The sequence below is a fragment of the Sipha flava genome, unplaced genomic scaffold (genome assembly GCF_003268045.1).
Source record: "Sipha flava isolate LNK unplaced genomic scaffold, YSA_version1 39_pilon_pilon, whole genome shotgun sequence".
Classification (NCBI taxonomy): Eukaryota; Metazoa; Arthropoda; class Insecta; order Hemiptera; family Aphididae; genus Sipha; species Sipha flava.
This window is the reverse complement of record NW_020273107.1, coordinates 1,703,113-1,722,907: the sequence shown is the minus strand read 5'-3', so window position 1 is coordinate 1,722,907 and position 19,795 is coordinate 1,703,113. Positions and strand designations below refer to the sequence as shown.

General features: G+C 26.7%; 2 protein-coding genes and 1 long non-coding RNA gene across 3 annotated transcripts; all 3 read right to left on the bottom strand.

Annotated features, from left to right (window-relative positions):
* Window positions 1-7,380: 7,380 nt before the first annotated feature.
* On the bottom strand, window positions 7,381-8,602 carry LOC112688614. The gene is made up of 3 exons (XM_025561889.1): window positions 8,213-8,602; window positions 7,560-7,898; window positions 7,381-7,486 (listed from the first exon to the last, which is right to left on the bottom strand). The coding sequence occupies exons 1-2, from the start codon at window positions 8,575-8,577 to the stop codon at window positions 7,763-7,765; spliced, it is 501 nt and encodes a 166-aa protein (XP_025417674.1). The 5' UTR covers window positions 8,578-8,602; the 3' UTR covers window positions 7,381-7,486; window positions 7,560-7,762.
* A 59-nt stretch (window positions 8,603-8,661) lies between these two features.
* Window positions 8,662-9,296, bottom strand: LOC112688615. Its single transcript, XM_025561890.1, has 2 exons — window positions 8,890-9,296; window positions 8,662-8,824 (listed from the first exon to the last, which is right to left on the bottom strand). Exons 1-2 carry the CDS (start codon window positions 9,209-9,211, stop codon window positions 8,742-8,744), a joined length of 405 nt encoding a protein of 134 aa, XP_025417675.1. The 5' UTR covers window positions 9,212-9,296; the 3' UTR covers window positions 8,662-8,741.
* Window positions 9,297-17,280: 7,984 nt separating this feature from the next.
* On the bottom strand, window positions 17,281-19,377 carry LOC112688617. The gene is made up of 3 exons (XR_003149071.1): window positions 18,179-19,377; window positions 17,512-17,605; window positions 17,281-17,433 (listed from the first exon to the last, which is right to left on the bottom strand). It is a non-coding gene; the product is annotated as an uncharacterized LOC112688617 (long non-coding RNA).
* Window positions 19,378-19,795: the final 418 nt, after the last annotated feature.

The window sequence follows — 19,795 nt, the reverse complement described above, 5'->3', positions numbered from 1 at the left end:
GAGTGGATAACGTTTATCAAAAGCAGTCTGATTGAAAACTGCTGTAGATTATGTAGTAGTTACTTTTCTATAATGCAGTGACTTTTTAGATAGTAAAAAAAAACTTACCAACATTTTGCAAACCAGAAAATCTCCACTGTCCTCTATAAACATTACGAAAACAAATAAAGTGTTAAATTGTGTTAAAAATCAATATAGTTTATTGCTGCATAGCTGAAATAATTTCGTGTAGAACATTGATTTTGATTTATTGATAATATGTTATTTGTCCCCTATAAACTTTACAGTTCTTTATTTGAAACATTATTTTATTAGTTATTTATGTAACACTAGACTTATAATTCAAAATTAATTTTACATGGAAACTCTATTGATATTGTTATTTCTTTGGTCTCATGTAATTAAAATTGTAAGAATTTTCCATTGTTTAGTTTTTATCATATATTTTGGATGCAATTGTGTAATTGTAATTTTTAAACGACAAGTAATATTTGGTTTTTATTGTAATTTTTTTTTTTTTTGGAAATAAAGGCACCGTGAGATATAACTTGAAACGTTTTAGATTTATAGATTTATAGTTATAGATATTTTCCATAAAATTAACAACAGTATGTAACTTTTATTTTCGGAATTTTATTTTTTCCAACCATTCTGTTTTACACACATATATAATAAAATAAATATTAATTTAGATTAAATCATAATAAAATAACGATAACAACAAAATAGAAACTATTTGTCGACGAATGAGATACTAATTAATGTAAATATTTATTCATTGATATAGGAATATCACTTGAGACCATTTGAGTTAATGACATTATGGACCAACAGAATTGTGCGATAGAAAAAGAGAATAGTTTGTGGATTTGAATTTGGAAGTATAGGCGATTTATACTATATCTAAGTTACATTTAAATTTTAGCTGTACAAATGAATAAATTATTTATTTCGTTGGTTTTTGATTTTAAACGGTTAAATTGACTTTGTACATTAATATAATAAATGTCATTTACTCTTTTTATTTTTGTTAAATATTCTATGTCTATGTCTACGTATTGTTTTTAATTGGAATTTAATTATTATTGTTGACATCTGAGTGACACGCTGAATGTGTTGATTTTATTATGATGTATATTTAATTTTTTTTATTTTGAGTTTGTATTTATTTTCGACTAGAAGGATAACTTCAAACATCAAAATTATAAAAGGTTTCTAATAGGAAATATTGCTATTTAGTAATTTTACATGGGTTATTTTACGAATTTTTTAACATTTTTGATAATAACTCGTTGTTACAAAAGTTAAAACATAAGAAGTTCAATCTATTTTATTAAGTAATTTACTTCAATTAATATTCAACCATCTCTACAAATACAAACTTATCTAATCAACCTCTTTCACTTTACATCTTCTTTTCGAGTGAAATGATACATTGGTTTCAAGTTTAAAAGATCAATACAGCAATATCAGTAATTCATCCCTGTATTTCACTCGACCTTAAAGTTTCGCTTTTTTTTTTAAATAATTTAATTTGTAAGAACTAATACTGATTCATTTTGTTTTATTATTAATTGTTTTTATATAAAATATATTAAGTATATATAATTATAAATATAAATATAAACATAACATAATTAATCATTTAAAATAAATTGTAATCAATCTTTTAACTGGGGAATTAATCAAATTTAAAATTCGAATTTGTATGAAAACAAATATTGAAAAATCATTACCATATGAAAAATAATTTTTATTAAAAATAATAGCTTTTATTTTGTAAAGTGTTATAATGAGACATATACAAATTAGTAATAGTTATAAAAAATCTAATTTACTATATGAATTAATAAAATAATACTTAATGATAACTATTTTGACTATAATATGAACTTAAATATTACTATGAAATGCAAATGCAAAAAAAAAAATTAAATAGGAATTACCCATTAATGCGGTAGTCTTTTAACATAAAAATGAAGATACATTTTCGTGGTCGAGCAAGTTATTCTCAGAATACTCTAATAACACAGATACTATGTACAAAAAATTACTTATTATAACCTCTTAAAAAAACAAATTAAAAGAAAACTCTTGAAATGTGTTAAATTTACTTTATAAATATTGCGCTTTCTATTAAAAATAGCCTCATATAATTTTATACTTCTATTAAAAAAATTGTATGAATAGTTTACAGTCGAATTAATAATTAAAAATAAATACAAACTTTCAATATTTGTTTATACTAAATTCGAGCCATTAAAAATTAAAATTGCATAATATTGTATAGAATAAAATCTTGGCTCTCTTTGAGGCCGTTAAACTAGCAATGTAATTAACTGACACTAACATAATCATTTGTTCCGATTCACTCAGTACCCTCAATAATATGAAATATAATCATAACTCAAATACCCTTGCAATCCATATAGACAATCTAATAACCAAGTCAGGCAAAAACATAAAATTGATATGGACTCCCGGCCATTGTGGGATTACGGTCAACGAAAAAGCTGATAAATTAGCTCGACAAACTGTTAACAATCCTACGACGGAAATAGTCTTTTATTCCTCTCTAATTGATATTCATAAAAATTTGAACAACCATTGTCTCAATCTATGGGAACTTGAACGGTGACGAATACCCAACAACAAGCTCAGAGAAGTTAAAAACACAACAATCTACTGGCCCATACCCCAATAATTCAATCGAAGAAAGGAAGTAACTATTCACAGACTTCGAATAGGCCATACAAAAATGTCCCATGGTCATTTAATAAGTATAAACGAACCCTCAGTATGCCAATCATGTGGAATACTTCTATCAGTAATAAATCTGTCATCCACTGTCGAGCCCATACAGAAGAAAGACATTATCATAAAATCCAGGACAATATGCATGAAGCCCTAGGACCAAACGAGAATAACCTTCACAAAATAATAACTTTTTTAAAATCAATTAATATGTACCATATAATTATATTTAATAATAATTTTTCTTTAACATGTTCTAATTATAATTCTGTAAGCTAATAAACATGTTGTTGAAGCTATATCATGAATAACAAAAATAAATAAATAAATAAATAAATAAAATCCATTAAAAAAATTGAAAATATTCTAATAAATGAACTTATTTTCAAGTATTAATTCATTACCTTATTATAAACTTTAATTACATTTTATATTTAAATATAATAAAAATAATATTTGATTGTAAAAACAGATGGGCTGAAAACTTTAACAGATTTAAGTAAAAATTTTAAAGTTATTTTTGAAGTCACTGATAATTTTTTGTTTTTCAAATTTATTTCGAAACTACTATCTGGGTCTTTATTGATGTCTTTTTTCGCTTGGGAGGGGTAGAGTGTAACTAAAGAGGCACATGTACACCCTTCTCTAAGAAGAGAAATTACATGTGTGTGGAGTTCCCTCCCAGTGGAGTAGGTCCGGTGGGAGATAGAGTAGGCAACCAGAATGACGGCAGGGGAGGAACTCTACAGAAAACTCTGCAGAATATTTTTTGCATTGAGTCGGGTTCGAACTGGTGACGGTGTGCGTCATGGCCACTTTGTGTGACCACTGCACCACTCTGCTACAACTAATAATTTTGAAAAACACGTTTTCGTCAATCTATCATACCAATGATAAATTGAGTTTGACAATCGATGTTGGTTCTAACAATATATGTGCTAAAGTACAACATTTAAATTGAATTATTTGCGACGAGTGATAAAAAATATTTTACATTTGCAAACACATAACAAAAAAAAATAATTATTCAAAAGTATCTAACAAGTATCAGCGTGTTCTATTGTTGATTAAACGAGTTAAATGCAAGAAAATTACAACATATAAACCATAAGAAATAACATGGAATTAAACATAAAATGTTAGCTCCGTTTTATTGGAAATGTTTGAATGCATTTGCACAAACAACTGGTTTTCTTCACGAAAATCATAACCTTATTAGCATACAATTAGAATATTTAACATTTCTAAATTAAATAAATATTATTATAGACTACAAATATTATTTTTTTTATATTTTAAATAACATAATAATACTAAACTCAATCCATTAATCAAAATAAAAAATGAATTATCGAAGAAATCAAGTGTATAAAAATATAGCTTCAAAAACAATCAAAATATGAAATGTTATATGGGGTTTGCGCTTACTATGAAATGGATTGAAATAAAATATTACTTTGTACGTAGGTACGAGAGAGCCAATCATTAATTTGTTAATTTTATAGTAAACGACCCTAAAAACGACAGCTTCTATTAACCATTATGTTATTTCAAATTTGATATCGATTTACAGAGCACGTTCAGTTTATTCACTTCTCCACGTAAAATAAAAAAAATAATTTATTTTTATAGACGTAATTTACTATCGAATTAGGTGAATACAAAATATTATTGTGCATAACTGATTAGATTATATCTATTTCAATAAAAATAAGCAGGTGTAGCCTAGATTTCTCTTTTTCGTGCAATGTCCATTCTTATTTCATGAAAAAAAACTATTTAATTTTAAATTTACAACTCCTACATTAACTTTTATCATTTTTAACATAAAACGAGTATTATTTTATATTACAGTAGGTATTTTAATTTTAATATTATTATTATTTTCAAGTATATATTTTATAGAAATTAATAGAATTTTGTCTATGAAAACAAGGATTTTATCCTTAGTGATAGACCAAGCAGTACAAATTTGTGTAATATTAAAATATATTTATCAAAGTTTTATAATTTCTCAATACTGGTGATGATAAATCGACAATTAAATTGTATGTATGTATAATATTAAGGTTATACAATTAAATATATGGTTTTTTTTCTGTCATTGTGTTTAATAAAGTACTATAAATTTATTACCGAGTTTTATTATTTACAGATCAGCGTCATCAATAAGCTGAAAGACCATAGATAAAATACTTTTATTAATTAGTAAATTCAACAAAATAGCAATAGAATTCCAAAAATGTCATTTGAAAATGTTAAATTTTAATATTTCTTACATTTTACAAACGTATTTAAAATATACTTAACAATAAATTAGAGTAATAGGAAAAAAGTTGCAAATGCAATAACATTCGTATCATATTTTAACTTTAAATGTTCCGCACGAATAAAGGAAGTGGTTTTAGAATATATGTGACAGGTATTCTAAACATTGTGACAGTTTTAAATCTCTAGTGTATTTTATTATGTAAATCGGATGCTAGTTGTTTGAACAAATATTATGATAATAACATAATATATTATTATTATGGAGGTATATACGTATGAAATATGTTAAATTCCTCTATAAATTATTTAAGTATACCTATATGAATAAAATAAAAAAATTATCGGTATTGGATTAGATAGGCATATCTACATATCTATCAGTATATTCATTTGATGAGGTTATACTTACAATGATTCATTTATTTGCTTTTTTGAAGAAACGTTGCCAGTAAGACACAAGTCATGGTTGTTAGTACAGTATAGTAACTCATTAATATAGTTTGATGAATCATCGCATTTGAAAATCAATTCTGCTCAAAGGTTGGCAAATAGGGTAAATAATGAGTAGGTATGTTAAAGTTAAATTGTACATATATTATCTTATCAGATTATTAAACTCATCCAGTATAATATTATAACTCAAATATTGCAAACGGAATTCAATATTATTTTGGTTATTTTCAAGAAGCATTCAAGATAAGACATATTTAAAAAAAAAAAAAAAAATGATCATGATGGCAATATTCGTGAAAGTTTTTATTTTTGATATACCTATTTCATAATTTAAGCTTGGAAAATCTTGTAGAACCGAATTTACCGATTTATTAACGCTAGATAAAACGGTTCGCCTTGCACACAATTTTCAAACTATAAGATATTGAATCAATAATTTTATAAAAAGCAGTATCAACGGTCATCGAACAACATTTTATACTATTTTCTAGAATATAAATAAATATAAAAATAGTTTATGTTTAGAAATAAATAAATGCTTGTAATGTATTATTATATTTTGTAAAGTACGAGTTAGAATAGAGTACGAGTTAGTATCAAGTTAGACGTTACCAATTAAAAGTTCATCGTCGGGTATATAAAATAAATTAAATCACTACTCGTTTTATTTTATTTTTTATTATTTTATTACTATTTTCTAATATTTTCAGATCGTCTTTCGTTCATCAAAATAATGAAGGAAAAGTTAAAAAATTATTCATGTATAATTTATGATCTATGTCTAATTATCTATATTGAAAGTATTTATACTGCACAAAAATTATAATTCTGATTTTTTAGTAGGTACCCGAAATAATGTATACAGAAAAAAATATGTTATTGTAAAACCTATGTAAAATTCGAATTTTCCTAAAATCTTTAATAAAATCATGGAAATGCATATTATTATTGAGGTATTCATCAATTATAGAAATTATTGCATAAAATTATTAATAATAATTATATTCTTGGAATAAGTAATTTTTTAATTTCATTTTATTCTTGAAATTAGTGAGCTTTTATTTATATTATATTTTTATTTTGACTAATTTTTTTTATTTGGCTCTTAATTCCTTTTTCTTTTTTTAAGACCTTTGGTCATTCGAGAGAAGTAATCCTTTATTAGTATATATATATAAAGAATCGATAAATTGAATAATTAAGTGTAAGTTTAATTAAAAGTTTTCTATCTGAGGAAGTAAAAATATATTGTATTGAGAGTAATAATAATATGGCAACAAATAGATAAAAAAATTTTTAAACAAAAGACAATGATTAAGTGTTGCAGGGTACTCATCGGAATTCACTCATATAGGAGGTGAACCTTTGGAGGTTAGTCCTCTTAGAACATCAATAAAGTATTAAAATACTGAAAATAATGATTAACTTTAGTTAAGAACTTTAAATCAAAATGTCATTCCTAATTGAATTTGTTTTTGGGGATTGCCAACGGTCGGTTTTCAAGGGGTTCAGTATAAGCAATTATTTTAGTGCGTGCGCGCATGCCTTACACGTGTGTGTATAGTAAATGATCATTAGGGTTAGTGAGGTTGTATAACCACCTTTCTCTCTATTATAGACCCTAGTCGCATTGTTATGGCAAAATTGTTTATAAATAAAATAATTTTAAAATAATAATGTTCATCTGTGTTCTGCAATCGCGTTGGCCCACATGATTTCGTTGTACATACAATTTAATATAATTTAATAGTTGTAAGACTACCCAACTATTATATCTACTAAATACATTTTCTTCTTTTCGAAAATTAATGATTTTAAAATAAACAAATCATTGGTACTTTGCATATGTTTTATATTTATTTTTTTTATTTATTTTTATTTTTTTTATTTAAATATCGAGGATTCACTATTTTTGGCACCATGTATTCAATATAGAATTCTGATAAAATCAGCTACATTCTATTATGGCAGAAATCATCATCGCGTTCAATTTTATCCTCACAAATTCCTTATAAAAATAATTTAAAAAAAAGTTATAATAATGAAATAATAATAAATAGTACGTACAGTAAAATGTATACCTTTTGGTGTCCATACAACAAAGTAGCAATATTTTCGGTCTGTTATATGCAACTGTCCTTGTGTCTGGTAGTAATAAGAATGAATTTTTTTTAAAAATAGGTTACCCGATTGTACATACATAAATTTTAACTTTTTTTCTTTGTATGCATCAAGAAGAGTTAAATCTTTTATAGAAAATGGGCATTTAATTTCTATAATTGAATCATCCCCAATAAGACCATCTGGCTTTGTTGCTAAAAATGGAAGGAGGATCAACAAACAATCCTGCTGGAGCTACTTCATATCCGAATTTTTTCTCAAATTCATCTTTAGCAATAGATTCAAATTGTATGTCATACCTAGTTTAAACGATCAATATAATGTTAATTGTGCTTTTATAATCTGATGATGACGAATGGTCAAAATTAGTCGTTGTACATAATACTTTAAACACTGCATTATAATATATTTATATTTTTCGATATATAATTAATTTTTTTATTTAATAATTTAAGTAAACTAATAATAAGTTGAATTCAAAATTGTAAATTTGGCATTCGATGTAATTTACTTATAGAGTCATCACCATAAAATATTTATTATTGATAAAAAAGTATAATAATGTTAGTTTTTCACACAGGGACTACATAATAAATTACTAATTAAAAATTACCTTATAGCAGTAGTCCCATGAAAATAATGCGATTGGTATAAAATTGAAATTAGACTATTTTTTCGAAAAGTTGTTTTTCGTAATTTACAAACCTTCCCGAAATTGGACGTAATTAACCTTTTGAATCTTTCTTTTACCCATTCTTCACAATTCGCTTGTTCCACTATTCGATGTTGTAATGCGTCAATTTCAAACTTATTTAATTTCAAAATTGTTAAAAATTCTAATTTTTTCTCTTCAAAATCTTCACGGGACATAGTTAATATCTGGCCATATAATTCGTGATTATTTACTGCTCCATAATCGGTGTCCGGTCCACAAATTATCTTTTTCCGTATTTTAAGACTACATAATTTTTTAAACATAATTTTACACAATGCAATACTTTTACTTTATATCAACCTATACTTCATCACAATATAATTACTTGGTATTAGTTGACTGTTTACTGACAAGTCGACGTCTATGGAGAATTTTTTTTTTTTCTTAGAAATATATTGTTTTATATATTTCCCAGGGCTAAAGTTTGTTACTTTTTTATGAATTGTCTGAGATGAGAAGGACCATAATTATACGCAGATACTGCGGTATGACAACGTAAATTATATGAGCCTACATTTGTAAATATTAATGGAATTATTATAATTTGATATTGAAGCAGTACGAAATCAAGTTACCTTTAAATGAAAAGTTAACACGTTTACCGCCTATATACTTAGCAACTATGCTATTGTAACCTTTAACACAGTTATTATTAACATTGTGTATTAAACTATTAGCGTGAAATGCTACCAAATTTATTGCTGCCATTAAATCATTCCATATACCATATTTTTGTAATTCAGGGACTAAATTATTTTCATTCTTTTTAATCCCCTCACAAAAATACCTGAACAAAAATATAGTTGTTGACTGTAGTTTTATTGGGTACACCAATTCAATCAGATACCGTTTATCTGTCACATCTAATATGACATCCAAGTACACGAAGAAGTCCATTCAAAATATAATTTTTCAATAATTTTACTTTTTCATTAAATGAAATATTCATTTCTTTTCTATAATGTATAGCTTTTGACACAACGAATCTGTGAGTATGTATAATAAATTAAAAACTTATAATTTATAAAACAGTCATTGACATTTAAGTGTTTACTTGCCTTAACCTAAATAAACTCTCTTTTATTTTGGTTCTAATAAATCCGGGTACAACAATACCAGATGTACTCTTTCTTTTAATAAAAATATCTCTATACGAGTTGAGTAATTCCGTAAAATATGATTACTACATTAAATTGTTTGTACTACTACATAATTCCCGTAAGGTTTATTTATTCGTAGTTTTTTAATTCCGCTACTGTCACCATCTTCGATTAAATTGTTGTAAATTAAATTATGTGTTTTCATACTTTGACAGAATCCATCCACAATGATATCAAACTCCATAGAAGTTGATGTTCCAGTCCAGTTTTTGTAACAAGTGTGGGTGGAGGGGGTTTTTTGTAATTACTCTGCTCTTTGACACACGGAGCAATATTTGTTGCGTATTCTGATGTATAATATCTTTTTTGTTTTTTATCCAACTATACAACCCTGTACAAAATAATTTAATTTACATTTTTATTTTTTATTACACTGTTTATTCTTAATAAAAATATTTAAAATTATTATAAATAATGATAATCAAATCGAAATTACTTTAAATAAATTATCTATTTTCATTTTATATATTTTATTAAAAATAAACCAAAAACCGAGTATTTAATTACGTGTATTTTTTAAACCTAATATATACACTCAGTACTAATAATTTCTTCTTTGTTACACACTTTACAATGAAAAACAAACTGACTATAAAATCCCGATTGAGTTTCATTTATCAGATTTAAATCTGAAAAAGTACAGTTAAACGGTTCATGCTTTATTTTTGAAATTGTGTCAAAAACATATTGCATGTCTACTATTCGTCTACCATTAATTATGCAAACCCTAAATAATGAGTAAAACACAACATTTTAGAAACTATATTTAGGTAAAAACTTCTATATTATAAGACTAAGTTTATATTTCTATTATAATATAATAAATAAAATATTATATTTAATATAATTAAACTATTCATTTATTCTACTTTTTCTTTTTTATGTGTACTTGTGACAACCAGTTGGTAAGTCGAATCTAGTACGTTGTGGTTAATATTTGACGTTGGTGATAATAAACGACAACCCATTTCTAAATCATCCAAATTTCTTCTAAATATTAATAAAAATTGTATCAGTAGCTCAAAATGTGCGAATATTTTTTATTTTAAAAATGTTTGTAAAATGAAAAATAAAATAAAAATATATTTACGTACAATTCATTACCTCGTCGCCGTTATTTTGACATTCATGTAGTACAGACGTTAGATTTTCTCTGTTTTCCTACAAAATAACAATATAAAAACACGAGTATAAAATAAATAATTCAATTTATTCAATTCAAAATAAAATTTGAATCAAATTCAAATCAGTTTTCAAAATTTTTATCGCATGACTAGGTCGATTTTTACAGTTGACAAAAGATTCGTAAGTTTTAGTTAAAATAACCGACCATTGGAATCCCCTTAACCTAGATATTATACCTTGATAAATTTCTAATAAATTTTCAATTCATGGATCATTTTTACTTTAAATAAAACTTCTAAAGTTGGACGTAATTAAACTTATCTTTGAGCATGCTATATCTGAAAGTACACTCATTGACATACTCGTACTTTAAAGTACAAAAACCTTACCGTTATTAGACAAAACTAAAAATGTAGGTACGTAAAGAATTTTCTAATGTATAACATGCACTAAAAGAATCTATAAAATACATTACGAACAAATGTTTAATAATACGTCAGTAAAATTAAAATATTCAACAAAAAACGAATGGTCGATGATCCCGCAAAGCTTTTGTTCAAAATCGAGTAAAAAGACACAAAAAAATGAAAGAATAATATTAAAAAAACAAACATCAGGATAAAACAAAGACATTCCTAAGTTAAATTATAATGCAAAAATAAGTAAAGAAATGTATAAAAATATTATTTATTGTACGTTTTTAAATAATATCTTTAATGGACATATGACGTTACAATAATTATAATCCGTATGAACTACAAACGTGTTAACGATTTATGCAAAAATGCGGTTACAGAGCGAATGTCGTAAGGCATGTGCTATCGTACATTTGTGTACGTATGTATGTATAAATACTAAAAAATGACTTGAGTTTCTTTCCCATACTGAATAATATTGCGATTATGTATGTTACTCGAGAATTCATAAATTATAATCGTTGGAATTATTTTCTTTAATGTATGGTTCTTTTTTTGCACGTAAATTAATCTTGTGAGGCGAAGTTCATATATGTATATACATATAAATAAATGTAAACATTAATATATTATTCTTTGAACCCGAAAGTTCTAATAAAATCCTTCTGGGAAAATGTTAAAGAAAACGTAAAATACACGTTTAATTCGGTTTTTATTTTTATTTTTCCTAGTTAATTTTTTTTCGAACAACCAATTATTTTTGTTATGAAAATATAGTTCAAAGGCACAGCATGAACATTTTTATTTGACGAAGAGTGTCTCGATTAAAAGTGAAAAGTGTTATTGGTTACAACAGAGCAAAGATGATTCGTTATGCCTGATAATTTTTAGTTTAACTTCTACGAAAAATCCATAAGATTTTACTTTATTAAATTTATATATTACTCAGCGAGTACAAAATCTAGAGTCAATTCTCTACATTCAATGTAGGGTAATATTGAATAAATAAAAAAAAAAAAAACCCTATTTAATTTAGTAATGAGTCATTACTCATTACTAATGACACTGGGTTTGGTAAGGATACAATATTTTTATAACGTATGAATCGTGTAATATATCGGGTTATTTATTTATTCACGAATTGTCTCCATTGTTTTTAATCATTTAAATTGAGACTTCACAGCAAATTAAAATTAGTTTATTATATATATGTTATAGTAACTGATCAAAACTAATCGAAAATGTTTAAGCTAATAACGCGTTTTAATGTTTAATCTACTTTTAAGGATTAAAGGATAGCATTTATTCGCTGTGTAAACGGTGTGTTTACTTGAAATAAAAACAAAATAAAACGAGATTTTGCATACTTATGTGTAATACTAACAATACCACTAGAACTTTCCACAAATGTATTCGAAATATTGTGTATCTTTAGTATAATTAATTTTCAAACTTATTGTTTTTCAACACCGATTTCAAATTATTACATTAACACATAACTATAGTATTTTGGTACTGTTATGAAAATAATATGAATAATTTAAATTTTAATAATGAATTTGTATTTTCAATTTCAATCTAATTTAAAATGATTGGTTTTTTTTTAGAATAAGGCTTTAATTACATAATTATTAGCCTTTTGTGGATTTAAGATTCAGACCTAAAGAGGGGTTACATAATGTGAGAGAATTCAAGAATTCATACAAAACTATTGTTTATTACATAAAGTGAATAATGGTAAATAGGTAATTTATAAGTTTTTGTTTAAATTAGTTTGAAAAATTCAAAAATGTTGGAAGTGTTTCGTTGGTCGAGGACTTCTTCTGTCAATGTAGGACTATTGAGAAAATTATGTGATTAAGAGTATTTTAAGCAGTCGATGATGATATGTGCGATTGTAATAGAAACTAAACACGCAGATTTGTGCTTTTTGGTGATAAGGTACAAGGGCGTGAGGTGAGAGTGACCTATTCTGGCTCTGTTAATAATTATTTATTTTTTTTTTTTATCGATTTATTTAAGCATTCATTAATAATAAAAAACGTACAATAAAATACAATAAAATAAGAGCATAATATTCACAACAAAGTTAACCATCCCGTTATGGATATAAATTGTATTTAGACATTTAATGGTTTAGCTGGAGTTCAATGCTAGAGAAAAATATAATATCTCCATTTTACGATCAACATTAAAAAAATAGAAAACCGCTAAAATGTAACGAAGTGATTTGCAAATGTAGCACGAGCAAGTAAAAAAGTATATGGGCCACATCTGGCCCGCGGGCCACTAGTTACCTATCCATCTACTATATGAATAAACTCTATCTCATAGGTTCTTAACCTGGGGTCCATGGACCCCTTGGGGGTCCGTAGATGGTTACTCGGGTGTCCACGGGGTGGTTGAGAATTTTTTTAAAATAAGCCAAAAATAAATTGGTTTGATAGCGTGTTTAAGATAATTATAATTGTTAAAACACTTGAAAACCATTTGAAAGACAATGTTTTAAAATATAAAACTCAGATTACAATAATGTTATATGCCATATAAAGCTATCGTAATCTTAAAATAATATAACATAGCAATACAATCTAACGAGCATTTCAATTTAATACGGAAAGCTATCACTTCTCTTGACCCGTAGCTAGGGGCAAATCTGATGCCTAGTTAAGGGGAGGGAGATCGAATTGGAATATGTATGAGTGGTTTATAGAGTACATTGAATCATTGACCGTTATTTAACCGATTTATTGAAAAATAAGTACAACAATTAATACAAATAATTAACTACGTATCTTTATTTAAGTATATATAAGAATTCATTATTCAAAAATATTAATTACAATAATAATTTAACATTAAAGACTTATTCTATATTTACAATAATGTCTTTATGTGTGTGGTACACGAAGTATTTCATTGTGAAATAAGCTATTGATAACACTAACCATATGCTAATAATAATAATATTGATAACACAAATCTACGTTTGGTTATCGATGTCTAGGAATTAAATAAATCTAAAAATACGGTTTATAAATATTCCTATACCACGGCTTATTTGTATATTATAAAATCAACGGTTATAGTTTGGTCGCTCGATCACAACCTCGGTCGTATATGATCACAACTATTATTTATTATCATAAAACATTCTACTTATAAAAATATATACATCATTTATAGGTATTTTTAAAATTATTATATATACCTATATAAAAAATATTAAATAAATCTGTAAAAAAAATAAGCCCAAGGGGGAGCAATCGCCACGACGCCCCCCCCCCAAGATCCGCTCCTATCCGTCAACGTATAGTAAAAATTATATTTATTATATATATATTTTTTTAAGGGGGGTCCGTGATTATATTTTATGCTTTAAAGAGTCCATGGCCTGAAAAAGGTTAAGAATTTATGCTCTATCTACATTATACAAGTAGTTATTAAAAATAGACAGAAAAATTTTATATAATTTTATATTTTTGTACATTAACATATTTATATATTCTAAATACGTACTTACAAGTTAATCTTAAATGTGTTTCAGTCATTTAATCGAATCAAGATAACAGTTGTTAATGGTATTCATTTCGAGAAAATACAAAAATATGCTGTTGATATATATATATATATATATATATGTTAAGGTAAAAGTACAAATACCGGTAAAACCTAGAATACACAAAATGGTTTGGTTAAATACCGATTTATTTTTGTAGTTTGGACTTTTGCAAACGAAATTTGATAAATTTTAGGATAAACAACCAGCGTTGGTAAAAGTCCAAAGTTTTTTCCAATTATGCGTTTTTGTTCCCCTAGCATTATACTCCTATATAAGAACAATAATTAATATTGTTTAAGTTTATTAGATACTATATTGACTACTACTACCTACTAGCGTATTAGATAATTACACACAGTTATATTATTATTAATTATTATACATTGTAATTTACTTGTATATTATGATTACAAATTATTATACTGTGATTGAATTTGGGAATTTTCATTTCGACATTAACATAAAATATATGTTACTACAAAACAATATGTTGTAAATACAATTTATTTTATAATATGAAACTGGTTCCAATACAAATAATAGATTGGTATTCAGGCCTATTGAAAATCATTTTATGAGGAGTATTCATTTTAAAATTGTCGTGAATTGTACACTATTATAAATTTAATATTTCACTTAAAATACGGCTCAACAAACTTATGAATGGTGTTGAGAGAAATTAAAAAAAAAAAAAACTCTTTATGTATAACTAGTGAAAAACATTATATACTATTAAATGAAAACGAAGGATTAAAATCTGTCAATGTTAAAAATCAATTCACTATCGGCGACTTAAATAATTCGATATTGTTAATATTGGCGAAGAAAAAAACTGAATGCTCTGATAAATGGTGCTTTCGAAGAAATGCTATATTCGTTATAATGATTTGTATGAAATCAATCATGAAGCACGGGTCACGGAGATAGAAATCCTACTATATTTAAATAATTCTTCTTCTCCTTCACTTTTTTCTATATATAAAAAAAAAAAAATTAATAAATAGTTATTTAATATAATTATTTTTAAGTATGAGTATTAATCAAGGGAACAAATTAGAAAAAAACCCATAAAAAAACAAACACATAATTAGTTAAAAATTAAGGACTTTTACTAGCGCTGGTTGATTGTCCTCGAATAAATTTTGCTTGCAAAAGTCTGAACTATACCGAACTATAATAATCATTTAGGGTTTTACCAAACTATTTTGTGTGTCTTAAGTTTTATTAAAATCAATTCGTTAATGTCTAAAATCCGGACATTTATCGACTGCAGCCGGTTAAATCTAGGATTTACCGGTATTCTTATTTTTACCGTAGCATATACAGTTTCCCAGAATGATTAGACAATTGGAATAACTTTCGTTCTGTTTATTATTTTTCATTTTTTTTTTTTTAATAAATACTTAGCTCTTGTGCTATAATTAAATTGAATTCAAATATATTTTTGATATTTAGAATTCAAATTTGAAAATTTAAAATTGTATTCTACTGTTTGAAAAATATCCAAAATGGCCATTTTGTAAATCTGATTTTTAGAAAAAGTATGTTTTAAAAATAATTTTTTAAAGTTTAACTATTGATTTATTACGAATTTTTAAAATTGTGAATTTAATAATTAAAATTATTCTAAAATTATTGTACGTTCTATGAAGATAACATTGGTAATTACAATTAAGTTTTCCATCAAATCATGTACATGGTTTAAAATGTTCTATGCATTTGAAATTTAATATAAACATAAAAAAAAATTTGCTATCAGTATCATTATTGTTGAAGTAGATAAGAAGGTTATTAATTATTCGATTAATATTTAATAATTATTTCAATTAATATTTATAATTGTAACAAGTTTTTTAGCACATATTTTATATTGCTGTCCTTCCATAATAATCGTATAGAGCCGTGGTTTTCAACGTAGAGGTCGCAAAATATGGTTTGGGGTTCTTAAAAATAATAAAAAAAAAAATGGTTATTAAAATAAAAATATATTATTTTAAATATCAATCTGATAATTATGAATGGTACAATAACATATCGAATAAAATAGCGCGTGACATAAACTTATCTGACAATGATTATTAACTATAAACGATTGTGGGTACAGATTTAAATTTAATTGTCATTTAATATCTCGTTATATTTACACTCGTACCGTATACATGTATTTCAGCAACTTCAGTTACAAATTTATTATTTAATAACCTAACCCAGAGGGTCTCCAAACTTTTTTATTCAAAGGCCACGAAAAAAAAAAAAAATCAAATGCTCTTAATGGACCAAAAACTTATTAATATATAATTTTTAATTTTATGAAAATATAGGTAAATAAACATGTTAACTTTAAATTTTTTTATAAAATATTATACAGTGAAATCTCTAAGTACCGGACACTCTTGGTCGTCATAATTTTGTCCGTTATTTAGAGATGTCCACTATTCAAAGAGGGGAGGGGCAGGCACGCCCGTAGAGATGTAGCTCACTATGTGCAAAATATTTTTAGTGTCAATATAAGCTGTGGGGGGGCTTTGCCCCTCACACCCCCTAATACTAATTAAATGACATATATTATTTATCATCAATGATGGGTATAACAAAATAAATTTAAAGCATAATTTATTTTATTTATTACTTCTAATAAAAATGTATATTATTGTTTACATTAATACAATATTAATCATTGAAAAGCAATACCAACCACCTAGACTCAATATATACTTTTCAATAATACCTTCTAATTGCTGTTAAAAAAATTCCTTAATTTCGTATCTTCGTCGATGAATATTAATCAGACCTAAACTACTTAACTTTTCATTTCCTATTCTGTTTCTCAGCCATGTTTTTAAACGACGTAATGTACTAAAAATATAATGACAATTTATTTTATAAGAATAATATACCGAATCAAAATTAGAAATATAATATAGAAAATATTACCTGAAAGATCTTTCTACTGAACACGAAGTTGCAGGTAAAGTAATGGAAATTTGTATAGCCATACATACATACATATAACTTCACAGAATATATTCTAGAAAAATGTTTCATGGACGCGATGAATCAATGGACAGATAAGATTAACTATAAATATATAATAATTTATAATTCATAGTAGTAAGATTAGATTAAATTGGCATTCAACGATTATTCTATATTCAAGGTAAAAATTGTAAAAATCAAAATTAAATTTCCATAAAAGTGTCCGGTATTTAGGGGTTTTCCTATATGAAAGTAGTGAAAATGTCCCCGTTCCCATAAAAACGTCCGCTATTCGGAGGTGTCCGTTATTTAGAGATATCCGTCAAGGGGGGTTTCACTGTATATATATTAATATAAAATATAACCAAACGGATTTTGAAAAATATTTGTCTTCAGATTTTACGTCAGTCAGAAAAACGTTGTTTAAATTTAATTTTAAGTTCAGAAATTATTTTTTGAACAAAGTCGATTGGAAATTGTAATTTACATTCTTTATTATATTTATCGCAAGTAAAAAATGAGTAAAACAATTTTTTGAAATTTGTGTTTCAAATAAAATAAATTTTGCCTAAATGCTTTTACTAATATGTCTTATATTTACTGATATTTATATATCTATATTTACCATGCGTCCTGTGTAGGCCACGGGCCGGTTGAAACTTGTTCGTGGGCTGTAGTTTGGAGACCCATCTCTATATAGCATACCCACTATAGAATATAGATATTATGTGTAGTTAACAGCAGAGGCGATGATCATTCGTTATGATCTGATAATGAAACCAAGAAATTGTTTGTAGTGTGAACTGACGACATGTTTTTTTGTGTTGCATTTGTTGCGTACATTTTTCGGTCTTATTGCTGACATAGTGCCAAAGTGCTTCCACTGTTGGTTGATTCTTTCCACAAGTCACTCAAGCCCTCACATGGTAAATAATATACATTGCGCTTATTGAATTCATTTTTTGTGTATAGATTGTATAATTTTCTAAGTTGAAAAAAAAAAACAAAAATAGTTTGCTGACATTATCGTCGAAACATAATCACGGTGTCGATTGGCCGTGAACGAATGCCAAAGTGATGTCTATGTGAACCGGTACAGATTCTCAGTTGGTGCGAGAAAAAGATATGGAAAATATACTGCGGCAACGTGGTAATAATTGTTTTTTACCGAGAGGGAAGAAGGGGGCAGGGTGTGATAAATGTGACGAGATAAATATGAATTTCGTTGGTTTTTACGACGTCCGCAGTGCTATATTGTTGGCATGATATTTCAATACCGATGAGGCCTTTTCGTTTTCGACGATAGTGTTCCGAGCAGGATATTGCGTTTATGCACACGCACTCGTATTTAATGTACACATTAGAGAAGCCACAGGGTACGCGTGAGAAGGAGAAGTGTTAAGCCAACCCGGATTCGGTTATAAATCACAAGATAAATCTGTTAACGCACGTTCGTTGGTTTTGTTGTACAAACGCATAGGCGGTTGGAACACACGTTGTATGAAAAATAAATAAATAAAAAATAACAACAATAAAAATAAGAGATCTGTTCGTCGTCGGCGGCGTACACCCCTGGAGCGCAAATAATCGATATAAGTGCTTCATCATTCGGTTCAACGGAGCCGCTACCGAGCGCCGGGTTGTGCACCTAATCCGTTGAACAGACATACAAAAATAACGACCGGTAATCAATTTCCTTGTGATTAAGGGTTAATTATAATCAATTTTGTGTGCGCATTTCGTCGCCGAGTTCGAAAACAAATTACGTTTTGTACCCGTCGTGGATAGTGACGTAGATACTACCGGGTTTTAGGTAAACAAACAAAAATAAGGGTGTACAGAGTACACTGTACACACATACGCGTGCACACACAAACACACATACACACACACACACACACACACACACACACACACACACACACACACATACGTAGACGGGTGGGCGCGTAGACTATGTATTGGTTTCGGTGGTTATCAACGCTCGAATACTTGAGAAATGGGGTGTTCTACTCAGACGTTCGTCGTTAACAGTACTAATATGCAGTCATAATAAATGTTACGCTTGTTCCAAAAATATTTCATATTCAAACAATGTTTCTCGTGCACGAAAATCTACATTTCTTTATTTTTTATTTTTATTTTTTACTAATCATATTTTTATATTTTTCAAGAGTTGCAAAAGAAATAACTTGTTGAAAAGCCCGAATGGAAATCGAAAAATATACGAACGAAGAAGTCT